The sequence below is a fragment of the Rhamphochromis longiceps genome, linkage group LG12, assembly GCF_057381845.1.
Source record: "Rhamphochromis longiceps isolate RC_006_pf linkage group LG12, R_longiceps_female_GT1.1, whole genome shotgun sequence".
Taxonomy (NCBI): domain Eukaryota; kingdom Metazoa; phylum Chordata; class Actinopteri; order Cichliformes; family Cichlidae; genus Rhamphochromis; species Rhamphochromis longiceps.
This window is the reverse complement of record NC_140568.1, coordinates 13,440,658-13,467,104: the sequence shown is the minus strand read 5'-3', so window position 1 is coordinate 13,467,104 and position 26,447 is coordinate 13,440,658. Positions and strand designations below refer to the sequence as shown.

The following is a 26,447-nucleotide window of genomic DNA, read 5'->3' as shown; positions in this document are numbered from 1 at the left end:
TAGTTTTAGAGTAAAATTTATTTTAACAGGCTTGGGTCAGATACGCAGTGGGATGAGATGCTGAAACACATTAATTCAAATGTTGATTCACATCCCTTCCCTTTGTTCAGTTCCAGCTGCTTCATATTTCCAGCCAGCATCAGGATCACAGCTGCGTCGAGATCATTCCTAAAAAGGCATTTTATAGTATTGAGCACATCTTTTCTGATGGTAATGATGAGCTAACAACTGGTAGCCAACAGAGATAAATGAAACTGATGCTCCAGAATGAAGTCATACTGTTGTGGCCTGTTACAGTCGTCCTGGACAGCAGTAAAAATTCAGCGACAAACTCTTAGTGTATGACAGTTTTAATTTTATTTACCTGAAACCAAAGTCCATGTGATACGTTGTACAATCATTTCTGAAAATACAGTACAGCAGTTTGGCAAAAAATGCCAGTGGAGGGACCGCCTGCCGTTAAAAGGGTAAAACATCAGCATCGCTGCACACCTGCCTTCCCAGATTTGGCAAAAAAAATCTGCTCATCTCAGTGTAAAGCAAAAAGCAAAATCTATTATCTCATAAAAGTATTTCCTTAGGAAAGATGAACTGTGTTTTTGAACTTATACATAATCTATTACATTTGTCTGGTAAAACAGATGGCTGACTGAGCAGACATGCACCATAGAATAATGTACAACTGACTGTACAAGGTACTAAGCTCTTAGTCTAAAATGAAGGCATGAGGACTGTATGGCAATCTAAGGCTCTTCATGCAGGAGGATGGAAGGACCGATGAGGCGGAACTGGCTAGTTTCTATCAGACATTCATTTATGGGCATTCTGTAAAAATGATGTGTGAACTTTCTGAGCCCCTGTCATCACTTCACTGGCATTCAGCTCTTGTAAGATGTGCTGAAAAACACACATGCACAACACAAAACCAAACCAAAGTTTCTGCTAGGAATTTACAGGAGAGATGGGCTTACTTGGACTTTGCTGTAAAGGGAAAAAAGAAAAGAAGAGGAGACAGGAAGAAACAGATCAATGGACACGAGAAATCACAAAACAAGGTAAAAAGCATCTGAGCAGCAGATCATTTCAATGAATTTCAGAGTAATAAAGGCCATGCAATAAAGGAGGGCAGAAGATTCATACAAATGCAGTTCAAAAAAGAAATACATACAACACCGTGTCCTGTAACGGTGTGGGGGCGTTTAAATGCCAGCATCTCTGCCAGTTGCCCAAACATGCTGCAAGCCTACATTCAAAAATAAGCGGCACCAGCAGTAACACTGAGCCCGTTTAAAAATGCACAAGGTTCCCATTTCTGCTCAGTGTGCATCTGGCACTTAGTGACATTATAAGCTCCTGTTTTTGTACCATTTAAAGTATTTACATGATAAAACACAAGGAGCAGTTATTGCTGTCATTTCGACACGAGCAATGACAGACTGACAAGCTGTGTGTGCAACCACCATACAGACGAGAGCGCGGCAGTAGTTAGCATGCACGTCAAAGTGTACTCACTCTGCAGGTAAATAGGGGGAAGGCGTGGGAAGAAACAACAGTTAGCTTTTCAAATTAAAAAACAAAAAACACTCTCTGGTCTATCGGAGCGCGCATGCAGAAAGGCTACGCTTGAGTAAACGGGTGTGAATGTATGCAGGAAGAAATGAAATGTATAGAGTCTACTTCGTGTTCTATGTACAGATATACACACGCCTCCGACAGCAGCCAATCAGAGGTCTGAGCGCCTATCAAACCGTCCACGTTGTGCTCAGTTTGCAAGACTAACAGCTTCTTGGTGCCTTTTTACATATTCAAGTACAGTATGTGCACATTTTACATACATAAAGATTACTGTCGTTAACACACAAAATTAGGACTGAAACCTTAGAATGAATCTCATAGATTTAACTTTAAAAAAACAAAACAAAAAAACAACAACAACCCAAAAACAACACCCCCCCCCCCCCACACACACACACACACACACACACACACAACACAGACAAATGTGTTTTCTTCAAGTAAATAAATTTAACAACAGGCTGTACCAAGAATTTACTCAAAATCAAGCTGGTAACATGTCTTTGTCCCCTCTTCCCTCAAATAACAGAGGAACACAAAAAAATATCTATCTATATCTAGATATAGATCTAGATATAGATCTATATCTAGATATAGATAGATATATCTATATATAGATCGATATATCGATATATCTCTCTCTCTCTATATATATATATGCACATTAAAATACATGTGAAGATTTTGACTCTACTGGTGCTTACCTCAACACTTCAAATGATCACATATGAAATGACAGCTTGGACAAATGGGTCATTATGGTCAAATCAGCAGCACTGAGGTAGCTGTGCTCTGCCTACTGCAGAAAATAATGAATGAGTACGATGCAAAATGTGATTCATGCTTGGGCAAATGTATTCTGCTGAAAGTCTTTGCCCCTAAATTAGTATTGAACTAAACTACGCAGTCCTCAGAAATCTCCATTCCCCAAATTATAAAATATTAATTATTACAGAATAGTAAATAAATTCTCTCTGTACAGCTCAACATGTCGCTCCAACGCAGTGGGCTTCTCTAGCTATTCTCAAAGGGGGTCAAAACAGAGAAAAGCACAATGGTAACATGGAACATAAATCATGTCGGTAAAATATTACTGGAGCACCGGCCACCCAAAAATATGTGCAAGTCTAAATGTACTTAACAGAGGCGTTCTGACAGCGGTTGGAGAAGGTGTAAATGCTGTTGCTGTAATTTGTTCCGAGTTAATGTAACTGTGTTAGATGTGTGCGTTAATGTCCACTTCACACTGGTGCACAAGGAGGGTAGTGTACTGGAGTCAGTCAGGGCCACAAGATGGCAGACACGTTAGTGTCGGTGCTGTAGATCCACAGCACCAGGGGCAGGGAGATGGCCACAAAGGGCCAGGAGATTCCCTCGGCGCATGCAGACAGAGAGCAGCCTTTGCTTGTCGGCTTCTCCAGTTGTTTACCGAATTCCAAGTAGTTCCTGGCCATAAACTTAAGCAGCTCGTCCAGGAGAATGACGGGCATCGAGATCTTCAGCACCATCAACCACTGGGTCATATCCAGAGGGGTGATCTGGAAGATGACCTGGGAGGGAATAAGCAAATAACTTACAGCTGCTTTTTAAAGAGAGCGAGATAAAGATTTATGAGGATTATCACCGCATGGGTAACACATAAAACTCTACCAATGTTTTCTACATGACCGTAAGAAGTGTGTGGTGACGTTTATTCAGCTTTTATAAAAATACACTGCTTTGTGATGAGCTCAGAGTCGATCGATCAACACGGCTCTTATGTCAGTACACTCAATGTGTAGCTGGACACAGGAGATGGTCAGCCTCAAAGATGGGAAACAGCGGTGAAGAGATCACCTGGGTGTTTATTCCCTACCAGATAAAATGTCTAACATATACAGAGTTATGTTTTTTTATGTTGGTGGTCCCAATAATTTCTATGAAGTATCTGAAAATGTAGGGCAGTCAGAGAGTACTGTACTGTCATCAAATACATCAGTACTGGTGTAGTATTGATATTTCTTTCCAAAAAACACAAATTTACATTTCAGATGAAAATGGCTCTATCTGGCATCTGCTGTTTTAAATAATCCTTAAACTTCCAAAGCCCATCCTGACAACACCCAGTAATCACAGGTGGGCCATCCACACCCCATCCCTCGCTTGTAAGTGGCTCTAACTATGGAAAGTATACTAATGGATATTCATCTTTTGCAGGAGTTTACACTGTTATTTACTAATTATTTATTTTTAAATGTTGGCACATTGTTTAACACGTTGCTTTTAAAGTCTGTAAAGTACCAGCAGACTGCTCTCTTTCTCTCCCTCCAAACCAGCAGTCATATCCCTCTCTTGCACTCGCATTGCCTCAGCTCTGAGAGCTTCATCTTTGGCCATTCTGAAGCTGAAGCCAAAGGCTCTAATCAGTTTGGCCTGGATACAAATGGTACTTCACCACACTGATGTCCACTTCAGAGGATTATGGAGGGAAAGCCCTCCATGTCCAAAGATCCCCCTGTGGCAGCGGTGCCTTGTGATTCTGTGTTGCTCATCATTTTTCACTTTAAATGTTACAGAGAAACTGGCCTCACATATCCACGCCTGCTCCATCCCACATTTTTAATGTTCAAAGCTATGCAGCCGGTAACGTTAGCCTGAACTGGGAGTGAATTTCCACTTTAACCTCCTAAGACCCAAACTCTTTCATGGCATGCATTTTTAATTTCTCTTTGCCATTTGGGCTGATCGGGACCTGATGAATGTAAAAATAAAGAATTATCTTTTTAGCCAATGTAGTTTCAGAGAAGAGGACATCAGGCCCTCGTAGAGCAAAAGTTAGTGTTGTGGTCTAGACAACCCAAAATGTGATGTCCATATGTGGACACCAGGTCCTAGGAGGTCAAATAAAGTTATTTGGATCTGTTTCCCCCCCTCATGCTCCACCTTTCAAGGTCATTTTCCCCCTAACAAACAATAATAAATGGCCACTAGATGGCATCAAAATCCACATAAAGACCAAAACTGCAGCAGACAGATCACTTTGACTTGTGCCAATGTCATCAAGTCATGAACACACTGTTCTTATTTTTTAAACTTACAGGCAGAGGTTCCACATAGAGGATGAGGAAGTGGAGAGACATGGAGAGACAGATGGCCCCTAGCAGCCAAATGTTCTCCCAGGGAGGCATCCGCAGCAGGGACTGGTTCTCTGACAGGCTGGACAGGAGGGAGCGCACAGATGGTGGATCTGGTTATACAATCTGTCTATCATCGTGTCATTGCAAATGGTTCTTTCATGAGAACTCCTCCACTCTTTAAAAATACCCTTACCTGTTCAGAGCATTGCACATCTCAATGGTGACAAGCACGGACAGGGCCATGGTCATCGGGTAGGGTGACTCAAACACGTGGCAGTCCAAGCCATCAAACTCTGGGTTGTCTGGGCCACACTGGAGGAAGTGGCTCTGTGTGGAGGAAGAGGGGAGAGTGAGGGGGAGGCAAAGAGCGGAGGGAAGCTGAAGGATGTTCTCTCAGACAGACGTACTTACCAGCTGGTACAGAGTGACCTGCGGTCCATCATCAGAGATTGTAAACCACCACGCAGCAGCTCCCACAGTGGCAGCACCTACGTAGCCTGGAAGCAAAGACAGCAAAATCATCATATTACTCACTGGATGTACTGCAGGAAAAAAACAAAACAAAAAACAAGACAGCTCGAATCCTGCTCAATTTTAGTCAACCTCCAATAGCCAGATATCTGAAGAATAGCCAGCCAGAAATCAGGGGCTCCTTAGCATTGCGAGGAGGCTTCTCCATAATGTCCAGATCTGGGGGGTTGAAGCCAAGGGCGGTGGCAGGGAGGCCGTCTGTCACCAGGTTGACCCAGAGCAGCTGGACAGGAATCAGGGCCTCAGGGAACCCCAGAGCCGCAGTGAGAAAGATGCTGTCAGGAGAAACTATTCCAGTCAGAAAGTGCTAATGATAAACTGGAGCAAATATGACCTTAATATTATCAACAGCATTGCTGTGTGAACGTAAAGCTGTAAAACGACAGCTTTTTTTCTCAGCTTCATAAAAAACAGAAGACTGAGCAATAAAGAGCTCTAATCTCCTCTGAAGAAGACTCACCAGACGACCTCACCCACGTTGGAAGAGATAAGGTATCTGATGAACTGCTTCATGTTATTGTAAATAGCTCTGCCTTCTTCAACGGCGGCCACTATGGAAGAGAAGTTGTCATCAGCGAGGACCATCTCAGAGGCTGACTTGGCCACGGCAGTGCCAGAGCCCATAGCGATGCCGATCTCTGCCTTCTTCAGCGCAGGGGCATCGTTCACCCCGTCACCGGTCTGTACACAAACATGTTCTTTATAGCAAGTGTTGCCTTTTTCTTCAGTAACAACAGCAAATCAACCCAATCAACACGACCCTTACAAAGCCAAGAGAATGAACCATTCACGCAGAAATGGGCAGTTTTGATCAGTACGACAAACTTCATACCATAGCAGTGATTTCATCGAATCCTTGCAGGAACTCAACGATCTTGGATTTATGTGAAGGCTCGACGCGCGCAAAGCAGCGCGCACAAGTCACAGCCTCCCTCTGGGCATCGAGTGTGAGCTCATCAAACTCCCGCCCAGTGAAAGCCATGTGCTCAGTATTGTCCTCCTCGGTCAGGATGCCGATGCGGCGGCAGATAGCCACAGCTGTGCCCTTGTTGTCCCCGGTGATCATGATGACGCGGATGCCAGCCTGCCGGCACAGTTGGATAGAAGCAGCTACCTCCTGTCTGGGAGGGTCCAGCATGCCGACACAGCCGACAAACGTCAGGTCAGACTGGACACAGAGACAAAGATTCAAATGAAAGTCTGCTCCTGGAAAGAATGTGCTACAAGTAGATTACGCAAATGTATATCCACCTCATACTCGATGAATTTGGCAGTGTCAGACAGTATCATGTCCTCCATTTTTGGTGGGCTGTCTCGTGTGGCCAGAGCCAAGCACCTCAGGGTGTCGCGACCTGTCCCGTACTCACGGATAACAGACATGATCTTTTCTTTGATGCCTTGGCTGAGGGGAACTTTGCTGTTGCCAACTCTGACATGAGTGCATCTCTCGATGACTCCCTCTGGGGCTCCCTGTGAGGAAGAAGAGAGGCATAAAACATTAACAACACAGCAGAAGACTGCAGCGAATGCAGATCGAACATCTGCACGTATTACACTGGGTATACCTTCACAAACATTTTGCCCATGGTAGAGCGGGACTTGTTTGGGCTGCAGTAGACAGACATGGACTTCCGGTCTCTTGAGAACTCCAGGGTGAACTCCTTCTTCATCAGCTGTTTGATCACCTGATCAGACAAAAAGACAGAGAGTGAGAAAAAGCTGCTGAGCACGAACGGTGGGAATGTGCAGCGCATGCAAGTGAGGGAGCTGATGTCACTCACTGAGTTGCAAGCATTGGCTCTGTCAATCTTTGACAGGTTGTGAACTTCAGTGTCGAAGACATTCATCTTCTCCACCAGACAGGTCAGCGCGGTCTCCGTGGCCTCGCCGACCTTCTCGTACACCCCCTTCACCTGAAACATCCAAACTTTCACTCATTTCTTTTCTAAAACATCTTAAATTTGCCCAAAGACTGTGCATCAAAGAAGGATTTAGCCATCGTTAAGGCTACCAGTAGTTATTTCGATGATGAGTGAAGGGGAGCTGTGACATTGTGCTACATTCCTGCTCATTAATCTTTGTAGACGAATAAAGTGTTTATTCACCTGGCAAAATATAGTGTTTTCTGTCATTCACGATACCTGCATGATGGATCTCAAGCCTTAATTACTCACTGTGTTTAGCTTACACACATCTTTGCCAAATGGAGTGCGACTGCTTTGGTGATTTCAGTGCCTTTGTGAGCTCGATGGATACACTGTACAGACCCGTTTATGAGCTGAAGTTGGACGATCCATGCTAGCAACCATTGCTTTGTTTTAGTTTGCCTCATTAATTCATCATGCTGGAGTTCGCAGTGTGTTTTTGCATTTCTTCCAAACATCATTTGCCCATAATCTGAATTATTGCAAATGATCATGACTGTTCTGAATGTCTGTTATTTGTAGTATATTAATAATATCAACGGAAAAGTTGTGATTGGCTCATGCGGGTGTCATCAAGCAATGATTTGTGTAGCACTAGACTTTGGTTTGCGCTCTGTTGGTGTAGCACACATGACCAGTATCACTCTGTTGTGCTCATTTAGTTGTGGGATGCTAAAAATCACAGCTGAGATTAAAATTTTATTAATTTTTCAACCCTGGAAGCTACATCTATCTTTCATATACAGTCTATAAGCGAACATAAAAAGATTATTTCACTTAAATCCAAATGTACAGAAGGGTAGCAGCAAAACAGGCAGTCATATGTAATCGTTTTCCCCCAGAACTGAAAACTGCACTAAAACACATAAAATAAGCAGCAGGAAAGGTGCAGACCTCGTTGAAGTCCAGCGAGGAGTCATTGCACAGGGCACAGATTGTGGCCAATTCAACCAAAGCATCATAGTGGGAGGATTTCACTGGTTTACCATCCTGGTACCTGAGGACAAGTACAGAACATCATGTTACCATGTATTTAAGGATCTGCCAGTTATGGAGAAGCTATAAAAGTACTCACACTTCACCCTCGGGGGCGTAGGTAGAACCTGTGATGGTGAACTCTGACAGAGAGCAGCTGTCCCCTTCAGCTTTGTTGACAATGAACATCTGGAAATGAGAAGAGTCCATGGGACATTAGAAGACATCACACAGATCATGTTAGTGTTTGACTGAAATACCAGAGTCTTTATTGTCAAACCACAAAACCTCCAAGTGAACTCGAATAGATTAAAGGAAAAAAATAAGATTATATTATTAGGCTCTTTGCAGATGATGCTATTGTTTGTCTGTTATCCTAGAAGACTTTGGCAAGTATTCAGGTTGTGAATGAAATCTAACAGAGACTCAAAATCCTTTCATTAAATGAATCTTCTGAGCAAAAAATGAGAGAGAAAAAAAGATGAATTGGAAGGTAATAACAGTCAAATATCTAGGAGCTGTGATAGTAAAATAATTTAAGATAATTAAAACAAATTATACCCAGATTCAAGATTCAGGGAGATTGAAGCCCAACCACTGCCTTCTATCTGGACTGGCACAAAAACTGAGGTGATGAAAATAAATGCATTGCAGAGATTTCTTTTTCAATGCATTCCTCCACATCTGATCTACAAATGCAGGTTAAGACGTGAGGCATGATTATTTTGATTCATTTGTGCTGAGAGGGGACCAAAGCTGAAGACCTCTTGAGTTAAGGAGACGCTGTAGCTAAAGTGAGATTCTTAATGCGGACGATTCCCTTTGTGTCACACAAGATGAAAGATATTTTTACATATACAAGAAATATTCAGAGGTTAGAAAAGCAATAATCAAATTAGTATATTATATAAAAATATAATTTACACTAACAGAAAAACATTAGTTTTTGTGACCTTTTGAATGAGGAAGCAAACTTCTTCATATTCTTCAAAGTTAGCCTATGAAAAACTAAAAGGCTAAACCAGAAACAACTGGGGAAGACAACTTTAAAAAAAACAAAACAAAACAATGAAAGCACTCAGAACCTGAAAAATCACAGCGGAGAACATGAACACTCATCCACAGACTGAAAGCAATGGGGGATGTGGTCGGAAAAACTTGATTTGTTTCTTTATTACAGCTCATATTAAAAGTACACAATAACTGTTGCAGCAGAAAAAAATGACAGTAAATTGGCTGCAACGTTAGAGTGTGTCTCTGTGAGGGGCAGGCTGGGTGGCCTGCTGCCTAATGTGAGAAAAGGCTGTTTAGTTTCTCTCCATAAGTAAACAGAAGAAGCTGCCAGGGAGCCTGACTAAAGAGAGAAGCTGTGCCCAAAAGGAAGACGCCGCAGTGCCAGGCCTACTCCCGCAGGAAGCTTTGATCATTTCGCTCACTCACAAACAAAGATGTACAAAGCCACACAGTATACACACAAACAGGGCTAGTCAGAGGCTGCTTATATCAGAAAATGGATGAGGACAATCAGCAAGCCCTCCTGCAACGACTAGCCAGACATAAAATCCTGGCACTGCCCTGCTGCAGTATATTTAGAGCAAACAGGCAATCCATTAATTATTTCAGTAACCAGTTGAACACTTTCAGGAATGATCGTGGCCTGTCAGAAAAGGATTTAATAAAAAGGACGTACAATCACAAACTACATTTAGGCTGCATGAATGTAGATGGTGTTTTTGCTATGTTGTTATTATTTTATTGTACAATGTTGGGTGCAAATGTATATCTGTAATAAACGATTCAAGTGAATGAGACGTTGCTTTTTATTAGTAACCATGAGTGTAAAGTCAGTGAGCACACCTCTTTAAAGGCTTTTGTTTGCATGTCCCGACTCTGTGTGAATTACGATAAGTCACTACAGTAACTGCAGAATCACAAGGCTATTTAATCACGGCCAACTCAATGTGCAGGGACTGAAACAACTGACAGTAACTGTAAATGAATGCCACCCTTATTCAGGCTGTGCCAAAGTTCTGAGACAGCAGTGAACAGACAACTAAAGGGGATTAAACTTTAATAAATGCTGAAATGTACTTTTTATGTGGGGCCAAGTAGCACAGAGGTGCCACTCACAGAGAGAGAGCGAGAGGAAGAGAAGAAAAAGAAACTACAAGCTCACTGCTTTGCAGCTTGGTGACGCAAGGTCAGTTATGCAACAGCAGTAGTGTAAGTCATCTAACTCCTCGATGCAGATTAGAGCAGTGAAAGCGAGCTGCCTTCTCGCTCAATAACCAGAAACTACCATTTCTCTGCTTACAGAGAGCATTAGCATTTTATAGATAAATGGAAGAAACTGCGGTCACCTTATCCAAACATAAAGTAGGGACAACAAATACGACAAAGGACTGACGACCAACCTGCTCAGTAATGCAAAAACACTGTTTCTGTGTGTGTGTGAGGGAGAGAGATAAACTCACTCTGCAAACAGACATCTGGTTGGTTGTCAAGGTTCCTGTTTTGTCAGAGCAGATGACAGAGGTGCAGCCCAGAGTCTCCACAGAGGGCAGGCTGCGGACGATGGCGTTCTTTTTGGCCATGCGGCGAGTGCCCAGGGCCAGGCAGGTGGTGATGACAGCGGGAAGACCTTCAGGGATGGCAGCCACAGCCAGCGCCACAGCGATCTTGAAATAGTAGACAGCTCCACGGATCCAGGAGCCTCCGTGGACGGGGTCATTGAAGTGTCCGATGTTGATGATCCACACGGCGATGCAGATAATGGAAATGACCTTGGATAGCTGTTCGCCGAATTCATCCAACTTCTGCTGCAAGGGCGTCTTCTCCTGCTCCGTGGCTGCCATCTCGTCACGGATCTTACCAATTTCTGTGTTAACGCCAGAGGCAACAACCACACCCACAGCCTTCCCTGCAGCAATGTTGGTACCCTGAAAGAACATGTCACATACGTGTTGGCTCAAGTGCAACTGATATCATCGCGCACATCCTCAAATAACAGAAACTTGTTTTTCCAGGAAGTGTACAGAAGCTAAACACATAAGAAGTAATAGGAATCAGCAGGATGTGTGTGATAACTCATGCAGACTCGGGCTTACAGAGAAGAGCATGTTCTTCTTGTCTTGATTGACGGCGCGAGGGTCAGGCACGGGGTCGGTGTGTTTGATGACAGAGACAGATTCACCTACGAGGACAGAGGAGGGTTAAACCGGCTTGCATTCTTCTGTAGATGATTTAAGGAAGAACGCTCAGCCAGTCGTCTCCACAGGCAAATCTGCAGTGCTGGTTATTCATCTTTCAGTGATGATTCACATGAATGTCTCAGAGGAAAAAGGTGTTAAGTGGGAAGAGCGTCACAGCAGACCTCTGGGCTCATTCTGTTCATCAGTTACTCAAAGCGACCAAGTTGAATTTTGTTTTTGTTTTTTGACCATTTATTCAGACAAACTGACCTCGGTGTAACTTACTTTAAAAGGCTTTGTGGTGATACTTGTGTTTTAGCTTAAAAAAATGAATTAACAATCTCATAGGGCAGTTATTCTAAGAGAATAAAATAACATTTGTCATTAGGTAAGCTTTAGTCTATCTATCCATTACTTAACAAGGATTAGCATTCAAATAATTAAAAAATGTCAACTTTGATGTCTGCCATCAGCAAAAATATCTTACCAGTCAGGATGGACTGGTCTACCCTGAGGGTCGTGGATTTGATTGAACAGATGCGGATGTCAGCGGGCACCTTGTCTCCAACTACAAAAAGCAGATCCATAATTAGAGAGAGAGGAAAAACCCATACAAATAAATATGAGGAGAATAAATACAAATATCAAACCAAAGATAATGCTACTGAAAATTGTTACAAATCATCTAAAGTTGATTAATTATATTAAAAGATTTAGAGAAAATACATTGCAATCTATGCATATAAGGAACAAAACTGACAGCGGTAGTTATCTTTGGGCAATTATGAGGAGCTACATTGGAAACAGACACTTCTCTCTAGAGGCAATAACTTCATGGCCTCAGGCCATGTTAGTGAACCCAGTTTGTTGCTGCATCCACAAATCCCAGTTAAAACTCATTACATGTAATGTAAACCAGATTCAGAAATGCTGCCACCTTGTCTGGGCCTGAGCTAATTTAAGATGGACTGGAGCAAAGTTCAAAACTTTCCTCTGATCTGATTAAACCAAATATTAAATGAGTTCCACAAACTATGGACATTAAATGCAAGAAGAGTGGAGCATACAAGTTAAAGTCAACATCTGTGACAGGGATGGGTGAATTAGTGCGCAAAGCATGGATGACTTGTGCATCAGTGAAGACATCACTGAAGCTGCAATTAAGAAAAGGTCTTTTTCAGTGAAGTTCTTGCCTATTTCAGGAAGATAATGTAAAACCTAGTATTGCACATCTATCATCAGCATGGCTCAGCAGTAAAAGGTTTATTAAAAAGAATCATCCGATTTCAAAAGGCTACATCTTATTAAGTAACGGACATAGAAGCTTGTGGTAAATTTTAACATATATGGCTAAATATGAACTTTCACCTACAAAACACTGCAAACATCTATGCAATACTCAAACTTGTCCCATACTTTAGTGAGCATGTCTGGAGTAACTGCAGCTCAACCTACTCTAACAGTACATGTTTTGATTGCTGCCAGTTAATATGCTGTTTCCCTGTGATAAGAGCATCGATGTGCAGGGGCTTGTGTCTTCTTCAGGGCGTGACAAAGGCAGACATAAATTCTTAGGCAGTGAATCAGTCACTTCGCTAAAGCCTACCTCCAAACAAGTTCCAGGATACATTCAAAGCTAAACGATTTAGCACGTGAGAGAAAGATTTCAATCATATATCCAATCAAAAAACAAAAGCTAACAACAAAGGAGAAAGGGCACTCTTAACTCTCCACCCATGCAGTCCTTGTACAGTACCATTTGTGGGTGGGTGTACTGGCCAAATGAAGATTTAACAGATGAGAAGGTGTTTATTTTCTACAGGCAGTAACTCTGCTTTAGAGTAAACTAAATTTATGAACCACAGCTCACTATAGCGTGGTTGTTATGCCTCACAGCAGCAAAGGAGTGCTGCCATTGGTGTAGGATAGAGAAGAAGAACCAAAGACAGAAGGAAATGAAGGACTTGTGAGCCATAAAAGGCTAGTCTCAAAGGAAATGGCCAATTTGGGTACATCAGAACTGCAGTGACCCAATTCAGCTTCCTAATCTTACATAAAGGCAATGGAAACTGGGGAAATGGCTCAGGCTATGGCACAGTTCTGTGGGTGTAGTCTACTTATACAGGCCTACTTAGTTTAAAATGTAAATTGTGTCACATTGTTACAAAAGACTCCTTGAATACAATATAGCTAGAATCCAGGAAACGGCACTAGGCTGCCAAATATCTAAGAATGTAACAAAACATCTAAACAAGGCTGAAGTGGAAACTCACCCAAAAACAAATAGTGATTTTTATCAAATGTACCAGTGTCCAGATCCAGACTGAGGGAGACAGGTATTGTATGGCTAAACCAGCCTTGGCCTTGGAGGAGGAGAGGGGGGAAAATAGCAATGGGACCACTGACGCATGCAGCCAAAAAAGGAAAAAGAATTTCAACTTGTTTCCCAATCTGCTGATCTGGTTTAAATGTGGCCCTACGATGGCAGACATGTTCTCATCATTGCCACAGGAAGAGACAGGCAAGATGCAGAACACAGGAGCAACTCGTCTGCATTACCTTGGAGTTTCTTATAGATGTTTGGAATAGAAGCTGCAAACATATTTTATGAGTGCATCTATACAGTCTAATCCAATGCAGACCCTTGCTCTAGTTATGTGTACTCCAGCCCCCCTGCTCTGTGAAGGTTGATTTCTCACTGGGAAGCATGACCCTATGTAAAGTTGGATGATCATCAACTCATCAGAGTGCCAGAAACACTCATCTGTCAGCAGGCACTGGCCAATTAAGGCAGACAATGAAAGGATTTCTGAGAAGACAAATGTTGAGCTCAGCTGCATCTTTAAACTATCTCAATGTGGAAACAGACGTGCAATGGAAGATTTGCTTATGAGAAGGTCACGCACCCGAATCAAATGGCCTGACACAGGCTCAAAGACATTTCACATTACAAACCAAAGGGGAGCTTTCACAGAACAATGTGCAAACCAGAGACCGTGAAATGTCAGTGAAATTCACCGACTTGTAGCAATGGCAGGAGAAATAACCATTAGCAACATGAAGTTAAACTTTGAGCTAAAGAATTGAAGCGACTACCAACAGGGACAGCTATACGAGGGCAAGGAATTCATTACACGGGTAACTATGCAACCAGAGCCTGGAGCATCCAGCGACCAAATGTCAGCTACAAATCAATGAGCAAAACACTTCACATATGGAAGAGCTGAAGGCTGCCCCCCTGAATTCACTGTCCTAGTTACACAGCTGTAACACTTTACTTCAATTATAGATGTCAAATAATTTCATTACAATTGAATTAAAGAATTGCCCATACCTAACTTTTACTCAAACTTGCATCCTTTCTGGCTGTGTAACACTTCCTGTGTCACGTCATTACTTTCAAAGAAATACAAACTTCTTAAGGAGTGCTGAGCCAAGACACCAGGAGCTAGAGGGCCAGCTTGCTAACAAAGGTTCCTACTGATGTTCTCATGCAAAGTAACCAGTGCTCTGTGACGCCGTGACACACTGGACCTGTCTTGAGGCTGTGTTACACTGCAGGCCTGCTCTGGTGAAGCGAGTATATATCATCTGTCCCTTTGTGTCAACATCCTACTTGGTAGCAGTCCAAGCATTTCCAGAGGCATGACCACGTCTTCACCTCAGGGCTTGCCAATGGCTCAAACGGTTTACAAATTTAACGGTGGCGAAAGCTAAGACCTGGTGATACATCGCCACCAATATGACTCCCAGAGGTGCCTTACAAACAGAACAGGCAAAGCAATGACTGAACTGAAAGTACCAGCTTTGACTGGCACTTGCACCTGCTGTGCGTTCAGGGACAGCGAGTGGTTATGCTGGCCATGCTTCCTTGGGGCCGGCCAGGAGGCTACATGTGCTGATGGCAGCTGAACAAAAGCCTGAGCTCCTGTCATGTAGAGTGGGCTGTTTCAGAAGAGTCAGCAGGCAAAGCTTAATGCAGCTTTCCAGCACATCTCTGACTAACTACCTCACCGTCTGCATTTACATATTTATGCAAACTGATCCGGTATTAGCAAATGGTTTATAACAGATAAGCCGCTAACCTTTCATTGGGTTTAAAAGTTTGCTCCTCTATTTGGGACCAACAATGGAAGAAGTCCAAAGCAGGGAAACCTAACCAAACAGTCTCATTTGTGCAAGTTTACTTTTTGCAAGGACAGTTTGTTGTACCAATGTCTCCTTTGCCCTTTGGCCATTGCACTATCACATTTCCAGAGTAATGGGTGAGATTCAGTTGGGTTTTTTCCCTGATCAGCAAACAAGACCTGAGTAAGTGATGTTTAGTTAGCTGCTGCCTGGTGAGAGAGATATGAATATAATCTAAGAAGTGACATTTTTCTAACTTCCTGCTTCTGTGTTGTCACAGATGCAAAACACGTGTCAAGTTTTGACCCCGGTTATGCAAGCACCATCTCCACACTGTCTCCCTGGGATCTCTGCTGCTCTTTGTCTGGTATGAATCTTAAGCAGCAGCAGCTGGCTGGAGCTCTTCATAGCATGCAAGTGTTTCTCTTGCCATAGTAACAAATCTTATCCCAGGACCAGGAGCACTAAAGTTCCAGCCAAAATTAGCCAAGCAGAGGATGGTAGGAATTCCATATGTTTGGCACTGCAAATTTAAATTGGAGCTGAGAACAATGCCATATCAGGTACTGATCTAATAGATCCAACCATAATAATAATAATTTACATGAGTATTTACCACAGCCTACTTCAAACATGCAAAGATGTGGACATTTAACTCACTGCCATCGAAAGAGGCCAAGACGTATACAAAAAAAAAAAAAAAAAGAAGTACAGTTTGTATATGGGCTTTAAAGCTTGAATCAATAAAAGGTGACACGAGCAAACAAAAGCTCATTGGTGACATCATCAAAGCGGTTCCTTAAAGTCTGACATCTCATCCCACCTTGAACCAGTTCTGCAGTATTTAATGTGCACTGGTCCCGGCCTTCCCCGAATTTAAATACTGCGCATAACATGTACAGGCCTGCTTCTATCGCTTCATCTTACATCAAAGACTGCTGCTGCTAATTTCCCAGGTGTTTTTCTCATATTTTTATGTTAGTAATTCAGCATGTGGAAGTACTGAGACACTAAAATGTTATTTACTAATTAATTAAATAAATTATACATTTAATTACTATTTATTTTACAAATAAAAATGTTATTCTACATTATTCTTTTTAACCTGCTTTGTCTAGTTCATTTATTTGTGTGGTTTATATTATTTCCCCCTCATTTATTCTACAGTAATGCTATTTTTAAAACTTCTTACAGCTTTGTTATCTGTTTTTAATTATTATTATTATTTTATTTCTCTTTATTAGCATTTATGTTTGCTCCGTCTTAAAGGGCTCATCAGTCTTCAATGAAGCATTTTGAACTGCACGAACAGATTCCCAGCCGTGAGTGCGGTTTAGGTAAACAAGGTAAACAAGGCACCTTAAGGCAGCTTTGTTACACGTGATTTATTCAGACACTTCCATGCATACTCCTATCAACCCAAGCTCAACCAGTGCACTGCTTAGTTTGAATGAAACCCCTGTGACCCTCCTGGACTACATCAGAGGGTTGAGTTTTTTGAAGTCCGCTACTCCGGCTGGCAGGATGAAACCATTTCTCTCAGCCTTGCTGAAAAGTCAGAAGCCTCTGCCAAAAGACAGTCCCTCAGTGACATCGGACGATTGCCAGACCACATTAAATGCCACATACTATCCATGGTGTCTGGAATCTCAGTGGAGGGTGCCGGTGCTGATGGGCAGGGTCCCTGTGCATTGAGCGTGATAGGGCGGTTTGGTTATTCACAAAGCACTTCCCTATAAGGTCATCTCTCTCTAGCACAATAGGAGCAGATGAGAGATCCTCCCCCTGCACTCCCCTCCACAAGCCCAGACTCCACAATTTCACAGGCAACAGGGAACAAACACACTGAGCTCTGCCGCTCTGAGAAAAGGCAAACATCCAAATCTGCAAACCCTTAAGGGGCAGCTATTACGCTCATTTCCAGCTCCATATTTTCTATTCTTGGACTCTTTCAGAGTAGCTTTGCATGACTCACATTCAAAATGTATTTATTTATATAGCTCATACTGGAGCTTGGTTGAGACTCTCAGCTCATCCTGTCTGAAACCAGTTGTTTAAGATCCCCCTCCCCTCACAAACACAAGCTTTGTACGCCTGGTGGATTGGGCTTCTGTGCTTACAGCTAGAGCTGCGTACCTGAGCTCTCCATATCTTAATATGGATGGATGAAAAATATCTTTACATATTCACCTCACTGAAAAAAGCCGAAAAAAGGTTTCAATTGAGTGTTCAGAGCAGCAAGTAAACTGACAGCTACATGCAAAGGACTTCAGTTCAGTGGACTTCACGTTATCTGACAATGTGACTTTTTAGGGATTAGTTAGGTTGAGCGATGTCAGCATTTGCTCATTTTAAAACCGCTTCATATTTATGCTATAGTAAATGTCTGATTAATAAAACCATTACAAAAATCTACTTTAGATAAACGTCTGAAAAATGCATTTAACAGAACGTAATCATCTCCACTGTATGTTCAGTAAGAGTTCATCTGTGAGGCTGATAAGCGAGTAGGAGGCAGCGTTTAAACACACAGCGGCAGCAGCCTCACAGAGAGCCGTGCAGTTTGGCTGCTGGTTATTCTTCTCACGGCTGAGGCAGCCACAGAGGGTTCATCTCTGTGTCCTCTATCGCAGCTCAGCTAAGCAGCCTCCCAGCCAGCATCTGCGTCATCACAATCCTCCTCTGCATGGCAAAGGTCACTTTGGAGCTTTAGGAAAATATTATTCATTAAAAAAGGGAGCCTGACAGGAACCATTGTAAAGGATAGTTGGAGGATCAAGCGAGTAAGTAGAGCTGATGAGCAACTCCTGACTGTGGGATAAAGCATCCAAGTCGTCTCCCTGCTGGGTTGCGCTCAAGCTGCTGACAGCAAAGCCTCCAGCTACCTTCATCAAGAGTTTTTAAATAACTAGGTCTCTAATATGCGAGAGCATCTGACTCACAAGTTTCTGTTTTAACCGGAGCCAAAAATTGAACTCAACTTCTTATGAACCTAAATTAACATGTCATGATTAGCACTGTCAAGAAAGTAATTTACATATAGTATAGAAACATATCCCAACTAGAAGGATATGCGATGTTAAAATGCAGATCACTCCTACTTTCTGTGCCCTTGTCAAGGTCACTCAGGAGTCCCGCTGAACACTGTCCCACGTCACCTGCTGTTCCCCCCGAGCAGGAGGGGAGGGGAAGAGGCTGACACCTGTCATCTTCACGACTGTCACTGCCTCTATAAATACAGCATTCTATAATCCATAATGAAAGCTAAAAATAAAACCCACACGATGCACCAAAACGCTAAGCATCACTTGAGGGGCTTAGGTTCAAACAGAGTATCAGGACAGCGTTTGAAGGACTCATTACTCCGTACACGCGTTCCCGTTCATCCCTCTGCAGTATTACATACGTTTGTATGCCGTAGGGGAAACTGCACTATTAAAACCAAAGCCTTACATCCTGAGGATTTCAGCTGCTGAAATGCGCTGACTGCAGGGTGGGAAAGTGTTGAGTTGGGATGACACTTTAGAAGCTTTGCAAGCTCACACGCACAGTTACAGTAAGTGGGCCTTAACAGCATGTGTGCGCAGCCCTTTGAGACAATGGGTTAATAGGAAAATCTCAAAATACATCAGCCTTACAGGGTGAGTCACCGTGCTGCTGCAGTGGCACTTGGGGATGGGGGAGGTCTGAGCATGTGCTAAATAATACATGTCCATACCTGGACTCATATGACCTGACCATTACCTGAAGCAGAGCCAAACACAGACGAGGTGCTATCTTATGAAAACACCAGATGTCTCTGATATTTAAAAAAAAAAGCCATAAGGAAAAATAGTCTTTCAGAGTGAAACTGTGGCATTAAATTGCCAATTTTCTGTGAATTTCAAGGTTTATTTCTATCATGTTCATGTGATGCCCTGATGCTTCTTTTATGAGAGAGAGGTCTGTCAAAGCCAAATCTATTTTTTCCTAAACAACGCGTATAAAAGCATTACAGATGCAGGTCAACTTACCAGCAACCTCCACTATGTCACCAGGCACGATGTCTCTGGCCTTGATCCTCTGCACAGTTTTCCTGTCCTGTCGGTACACTTTCCCCATCTCAGGTTCATACTCTTTAAGCGCCTCAATGGCATCTTCAGCATTGCGCTCCTGGTGAGAAGAAGATGAGATTCAGGGCAAATATTTCTGAGTTGCTGTACAGCAAACTATCACGATTGCAGAAAGCTGGACGCTTCCTTTGGAGGGGCACTGACTGTTCTCGCCGGATGTGCGTGCATCTCTCCTCGGGTTGTGTTTGGGGACATTTAGGTGTTAAGTGTATTAAATTTTCTCATTTTCCAATCTTACTCTTCACCAGCAAGAAAAACATCACTCAAACCCACACAGTTTGAAAATAAATAAATAACTAGAGAAAGGCTGCTGATGAAAACCGGCAGCCTGTTCCTTTTGAATAGGAAGTCTTCTTTGAGACAAAAATAACTTTCAGTGCAGTGTTTTTCTGCATTGCCTGTGAAGTTTAATGGTAAAACCTCTAACTCACAGCGGGGCTGTAACGCAGATACAAGGAATGTTTAATTAAACATGCAGTACTGTTACGTAGATTTCAGTACTCGAGCCTCTGAAGGAGATCGGGAACCCAGTTTGAGCTTGTTTTTTCATTTTGGATGATCAGATCATGTTGCACTGGATTACACTGCACTGGACGCAGGATCAAACTGATAGGGGTTATTAGTAAACTGATAAGGGATATTTATTTGAAGTCTGTCACATTGGTGGCATCTGATTTAGCTCGGCTTTATTAGGATTTTTTCCCTCACACTGACACGCCTTCAATACTAATATAACTGTAGTTTAACACATTGCTTTGAAATGCTAAAAATACCACATTCATATTCATGAAATTAGATTTTTTTTCAACAAAAATGCACTAAACCCTGATGATATTCAGACATAGTGCTCAAACTGTCCAAAAACAGAATTAAGTACGAATAAAAATGCAAAGCCGTGATTCGCTATGCTCTCACCTGCCACACGCCGACGATAGCGTTTGCTATAAGAATGAGTAGAATTACAAAAGGCTCCACAAATGCGGTGATAGTTTCCTCTCCCTCCTCAAACCAGGCCAGGACCTGAAAGAAGTCAAATAAACCATCAGTATTTATTAGACATTTCACAGAAAAGAGAGCTCCCTGCCTCGTGCTTGCATATAGCACAGCTCCATCTGTCCAGAATCAACCTTACATCATCATCATCCTATGACCAGAAATGTGTTTTGTAAGGTCACCTTAGACCAAATACAATCTTGAGTTGAAGTGAGCTTTTGTGTCAGTTTTTCGGGGAAAACAAAAACAAAACTCTGCTCTCATCCAAGAGAAGTCAAGTGTCTCTGAGTACGACTGTTACCACTGTGGCTTCACAAAAAGGGGACAAAATCCAGAAAGAACTAACCACGGTTTTTGCATGGAAGAAAAAAAACTAAAGCTCACATCTCTGATAAAACTTGACTGGTTATTTCTTTCAAAAAGAGATCCCTTTTTAATACTGCCGTGTTGATTTTATGTGAGGATTTAGCCATCTGCCAGAATCTTCACATTAAACTCTGAGATTATTAATAATTTAGGATCATCAGCAGCATATTTTTATACAATATCTGGGAGAAAATAATATCCCATCACACGGCTAAAATCCATACATGTCATATCATCCCTGAATACAACACATTCTTGTCCTCAATTTAAAATGGAATAACAATGTTCAGAGTTTTGTTGTAAACAGCAGACCTTTAAAATTCCTAGTTAGGTTAGAAACATTAGAAATGGATTTATTCTATTCATTGTGAGCAGCTGGTTATATACTCATATGCACAGTGGTATATAAACATACATACATTGTAATTACTGGTTTTTACTGTTGCTCTGAAAGCTATAAAGCTTGGCTAAGCTGTATATGGACAGAGGCTACTTCATGAGTAATTCATTCAATAATGCAAACAGGTGGCTGTGGAGAAAGCTGTGGGGTTAACACGGTCAGACCTCCATTAAGTTAACACTTTTTAAGCCTGTCAATTTTACTTAATTCACATCACGAACACCAAAGGACCAGTCTCAACATTGTTACACGCACACTCAAAACTGCCAGGAAAAGAATTACAGTATATTGACCCGGAGTCTCATTTGGCTTGCTGTTCCTGAGAAAACGGTCTTTAAATTACCCTGTCTGTCGCAAGCAATTAGTTAATCTGCCATAATGTATAAAGCAATCAACCTCAGTAAGACCCAAGTGTCTGACTGCAGTGGATGCCAAAGACCTTTGAATGGCATAATTCAAAAAGGCAAGCATAATGCTTTAATAGCTCATCTCAACACAGAAGTGCTTATAATGCGCTATTGTATGTCATGGCATACAATACATGTAAAGATACTATTCTAACCAGCTACCCTCTTCATTTTAATATAATGGCAATCTGCTTGTCGATGAATTGATTACTAAGAAAATAGCAAACAAATGTTAACTGTGGTGTGTTAGAAACCAGAGTAACCTCTTCAAACATTAAATCCATCCATCTAAAATCCATACACACTTTTAATTAAAAATAATAATAACTAAAATAATACACTCTGAAATACTCAGACCAGCCCCTCTGACATTGCTGCCATGTAATTGGCTGATTAGATATTTGCATAAAGAGCAGCTAAACATGCAGCAGGCGAATGTGAATCACTCATCCAAGCACATTCTTCTGGATATGGTTTTTAGTTTTCTAAGAGGTTTGATGGTTATATACATATTAAATTTACACCGACGCTGGTGTGCACTTCTGTCTGATAGAGAGCCCTCCCACTGAGGGGTGAGGAACCAAATTTGGTCTCGAGTGGTGCTCTGCTCCACTGTCAGACAGCAGCGACTGACACCTCTGTATCACCTGACACCACTCTTACCAGCTCTCTCTCTCTCACACACACAGGCAGCCTCAGTTATCAAAGTCTTCTTCAGCCATCTGTTAAGTTAGCAGTCATTTATAGAATTAAATAGCAAGGATGAATCTTTGCAGTGCTAAAGACTGCTTTAAAAAAAAAAAAGAAGAAGAAAAAAGCACGACCATATCTGACAGCAAAATGTAGCAAAATAAAATGCTTTTATTTTTATTTTACTCAATTTAGCTTTTGGGAGCAGATCAGAGAACATGTTCTCATTTACTTGTTACATTTTATCTAAACACAGTAGAAGAACTTAAGAGACAAGAAGAGATGTGCAAGGTAACCATGATTCCACCTTTGACATAAAAGATTGTTTTAAAAAGTCTCTTCCCTGCAGCTGACAGGTACATTTCATAGGCTGCAAGCTGCATGGTGGATCTATAGTTTATACCATGTGGAAATGTTCACTTCATTTAGCTTATAAATTGGCTCAGACACATGGCAGTGACGCTGTTATGTAAGTGTAAGCCATCAAACATATATCCATGTAGCATTGGATGCCTGCGGCCCGGACGAGACCGAGTGCAAGTTATTACACAGCAGTCACGCTTGGCGACTCAAATGTCTTACTTGGCACATGGTGATAGCAACTCAATGCTGCTACTGCTGTTGTCACCATTCCTCAGACGGGCTGCTAGCCTTCTCAGCTGTTTAGCTCCCATATGTGAGTGTAACCATAGGCACGTTATACAAACTGAAGACGTTCACACTTCAGCACTATGCGCTGAATAAATAATGTGCTGCCATTTATGACACCGGGCTTTATAATAATCCCATCTGCGGCTTTGGCTTCATGTAAACACTTTCAGACAGAGGTGGAAAGAGGAAGCTATTTGAGGGATGTGAAAAGGTTTCTTCTGACTTTAAGATTAGCACATCATCACGCGGACACGCAGGGGGTGACAGCACAGGGGAGTTAACGTTGAGAATAAAACTAAGAAGCTCAGCTGAATTTCGAGAAGAAGCCCGCAATTCAGTTTCAACTCACTGAGCTTGGGATGAGATGACTGAAAGCAAGTCTGTGTGGTACATTAAAACAAACGCTCTAGCATATACTTACAAAAGATATGCATGCAGCCAGCAGAAGAATTCGAACGAGCAAATCTTCAAACTGTTCGAGGACGAGCTCCCATAAAGATTTCCCTGCAAAGAGAGGGAGAGAGAGAGGAGGGAGTTAGTGAAAAACAAGCCAATCGCAGAAACTTGCCAGCATAAAAATGATGGGAGTGGTGTGAGTGACAGCAGTGATTACCTTCCTCCGCTGGTAACTCTGTGTGTGGGTATGCGGTTGTCAATCCGGGGATCATACAGGAAGCAGGCAAAGACGAAAAAATAAATAAATATATATAAGTAATATATGAACACAACAACAACAACAAAAAGTTTCCCACTTGAGAAACAGCAACTCTCTGCATGTTTGTGAGCGCTACTTTCATAGCTCTAAATCTCAGGCACATTTAGGTGTCAAAGCCACCAGCTTATTCTCAGTTTCATGTGAGACTTTTGCTCAGTGATTATTCAGTCATAAACAGTGAAAAAGAGGGGAATTTCTGTATGCACGCCTCTGTTTGACTGTTAAACCCATGAAAGAAATCACACTGCAACTATTTAATACTTTTATATGCAAGACCATATGTTCACATTTCTAGCGCCAACAAGGGTACATAATTTACATCAGTGATGCTTTATTACACAGCAGGAATAAATATTTAAATAAAAATCCAATCAGTGCAAAGGTCAAAGTGAGCTAGAAGGAGGGAATACCGTCCATGGCCTCCCAGTTGATATTAATATAAAACAGCTGTTTAAGCCTGGGACAAGAGAGATTAACTTTGGCAGTGTTGGTCCAGTAAGCCTGTACCCACTGCTCAGTGTCCAGTGCACATGTATTACAGTTTGCTGAGGAACATTCAACAGGGTTACCGTGTGAAACTACCGCGCCACAGTTCCCCGCTGCTGTCAGCAGTGTGGCCGCGATCACAGGCGGCTCACGCACTGTTACCGTGCACAGCTACGGCCTCTGAGTAATGATTAACTCGTTACTGTGTAAAACACGGGAAACCCTCGAGGTGACGTCAGCCAAATCACCATACGGTCTGATGATGATGCTGGCGACTTTTACCCCGCATATCAAAAACTGAGCTCGCGCTGCCCACGCCACCGTGACATGACACTTTCACGCCGTGTCTCGTTCGCAGCCGCAGCGTTTTTGTTTTTCCGTCGCTTTGCGGTTTTAAGCTGTCGTACCGTTTAGGCCCCATTTCTCCCGCTGTCGTTTCACCTCGTCCAGGGAAAGTCCTGTGCTTTCATTGACGCTGAAATAACTGTAAACTTCTTCCACACTCTTCGTGTGAGCGTTCTCCATGGCGGATAGACGGCTCCTTCTCACTCAGCTGTACCCGAGAACACCGGTGGAGGATACCTTGTGGCTCCCTACCCTGTGAGGACTTTTAGAGCAGCGAGGACTTTGTCAGCTCGGATAGCTATCGGCAGCTACTGACAGAGGTGTAACGTGTCCCTTTCTCTTCTCGGCCCCTCTTAAGATTTCCTTCACGACAGAAATTTTGTAGCCAAATTCCTCTTCCCCGCGTGGTTACTGTGCGCCTCCCGTTATGTCCGAAAATAGTGGGAAAGTGTCTGCAGCAGCGTCCCGTGCCGAGGACTGCATTCACCCGGTCCAGTCCTCCTCTGTGCTCCCGTGCCGTACCCTGCCTCACCGTGGCGCAGCTCTCAGTGGCTTCACGCGCTGCCGACAGTCTGGTTTTATCAAAGCGCCTCACTGCTGCCCCTCTTCCCTGCGCTGCATGTGGACTCATATCATTGGACGACCGCGTCAGCTAAGGAGAGCCGGAAAAAAACCGGAACATAACCAGGAAATGAGAGGCCGACATACCGGGGGGTTTGTTTTATGTAAGCCGTGAAGATTGGGTCACTTCGTACAGTGTGTAGGGTCACTATGCATTCATTTTAAGTGTTTTCATATTGCCCGCCACGTCTTCCTCAGTGTACCTGGCAGGTGACACTGTTATAGTGGTGTGACACGTGACGTCCTGGAGCTATCAGTTGGCTTTATACGGCTGACAAGTTATTCCTTAAGATACCCTTCCACCGCTTCATGAATGTCCAAGTTGAAACAGAGGCGCATATATATATATGTATAATGTGTGTGTGTGTATAAAATGTTTAATAGTTTAATAGACAGATTTTTCTGGGGAAAGGTTTAACAACTTGTCCAAAAACAAGTCGAGAATAGACATTACTACGGAAGAGGATTAGGGCCACTGGAAAAAAAAAAAAGAATTCTGACTTTAATTCTGAGATTAAAGTCAGAATTCTTTTTTTTCCCAGTGGCCCTAATCCTCTTCCGTACATCACAATAAAAACACAACATCAGAAATTTATTATAATATTTTGAGAGAAACATGACATTTCAAGGAGATTTCTGCAGCAGCAAAGGTGGTGGTTTTGCTTTTTAAAATTTTTTTTAAGCATGTCCTCTCAATGTCCTTTTCATTCAACACTGAACATGGGCGGGCAGCCCTGATGGTCCTGTATTAATAAAAAAAATATATATAAACAGGTAATACGAGGGGACGAGCAAGAGCTTAAGACTGAAAGTAAAGACGCCTTTTTGATTTTTTTTTCAGTTTAAGTCTTAAGTAAATATTACCACAATTTCCCAAATATGATATTTAATTACCTAAAAAAAATAATTCCACACACCTTTTTAGTTTTTATTAACTACAATAATCTTGCAATGCTCTGCCCAAATGTGCTTATACAGCTTTATAGGCAGCTTCATGCAGACAGAATGAAGGCATCCAAATACAAAAAGTCCATTGCTCGTTTAATGTATCACCGCTTTAATTGGGGGGGGGGGGGGGGGGGGGGGATTGAGATGGTCTTAGAAAATTGGAACATTTATTTACACCAGCTAGTAGCAGAGACATACCAATACCACAAAAAGATAAGGTTTAAAGTGAAAGGTGTTTGCAAAACAAAGGTCCAATTTTCTGTAAAGGTGTA

General features: G+C 42.3%; 1 protein-coding gene across 2 annotated transcripts; it reads right to left on the bottom strand.

The window, feature by feature from the left end:
* Positions 1 to 334: 334 nt before the first annotated feature.
* On the bottom strand, positions 335 to 25,212 carry atp2a2a (ATPase sarcoplasmic/endoplasmic reticulum Ca2+ transporting 2a). 2 transcript variants are annotated; one of them, XM_085424837.1, is made up of 21 exons: positions 24,669 to 25,212; positions 23,674 to 23,691; positions 23,482 to 23,564; positions 20,469 to 20,573; positions 19,455 to 19,593; positions 11,801 to 11,881; positions 11,230 to 11,315; positions 10,597 to 11,061; positions 8,223 to 8,311; positions 8,042 to 8,144; positions 7,004 to 7,135; positions 6,788 to 6,907; positions 6,474 to 6,692; positions 6,055 to 6,390; positions 5,683 to 5,903; positions 5,295 to 5,497; positions 5,103 to 5,188; positions 4,885 to 5,018; positions 4,653 to 4,770; positions 3,005 to 3,125; positions 335 to 981 (listed from the first exon to the last, which is right to left on the bottom strand). In XM_085424837.1, exons 1-21 carry the CDS (start codon positions 24,784 to 24,786, stop codon positions 968 to 970), a joined length of 2,991 nt encoding a protein of 996 aa, XP_085280963.1. In that variant the 5' UTR covers positions 24,787 to 25,212; the 3' UTR covers positions 335 to 967. The 2 variants fall into 2 exon arrangements, with proteins under 2 accessions (XP_085280963.1, XP_085280962.1); XM_085424836.1 differs by having other exon boundaries at positions 335 to 3,125.
* Between the last annotated feature and the right edge of the window lie 1,235 nt (positions 25,213 to 26,447).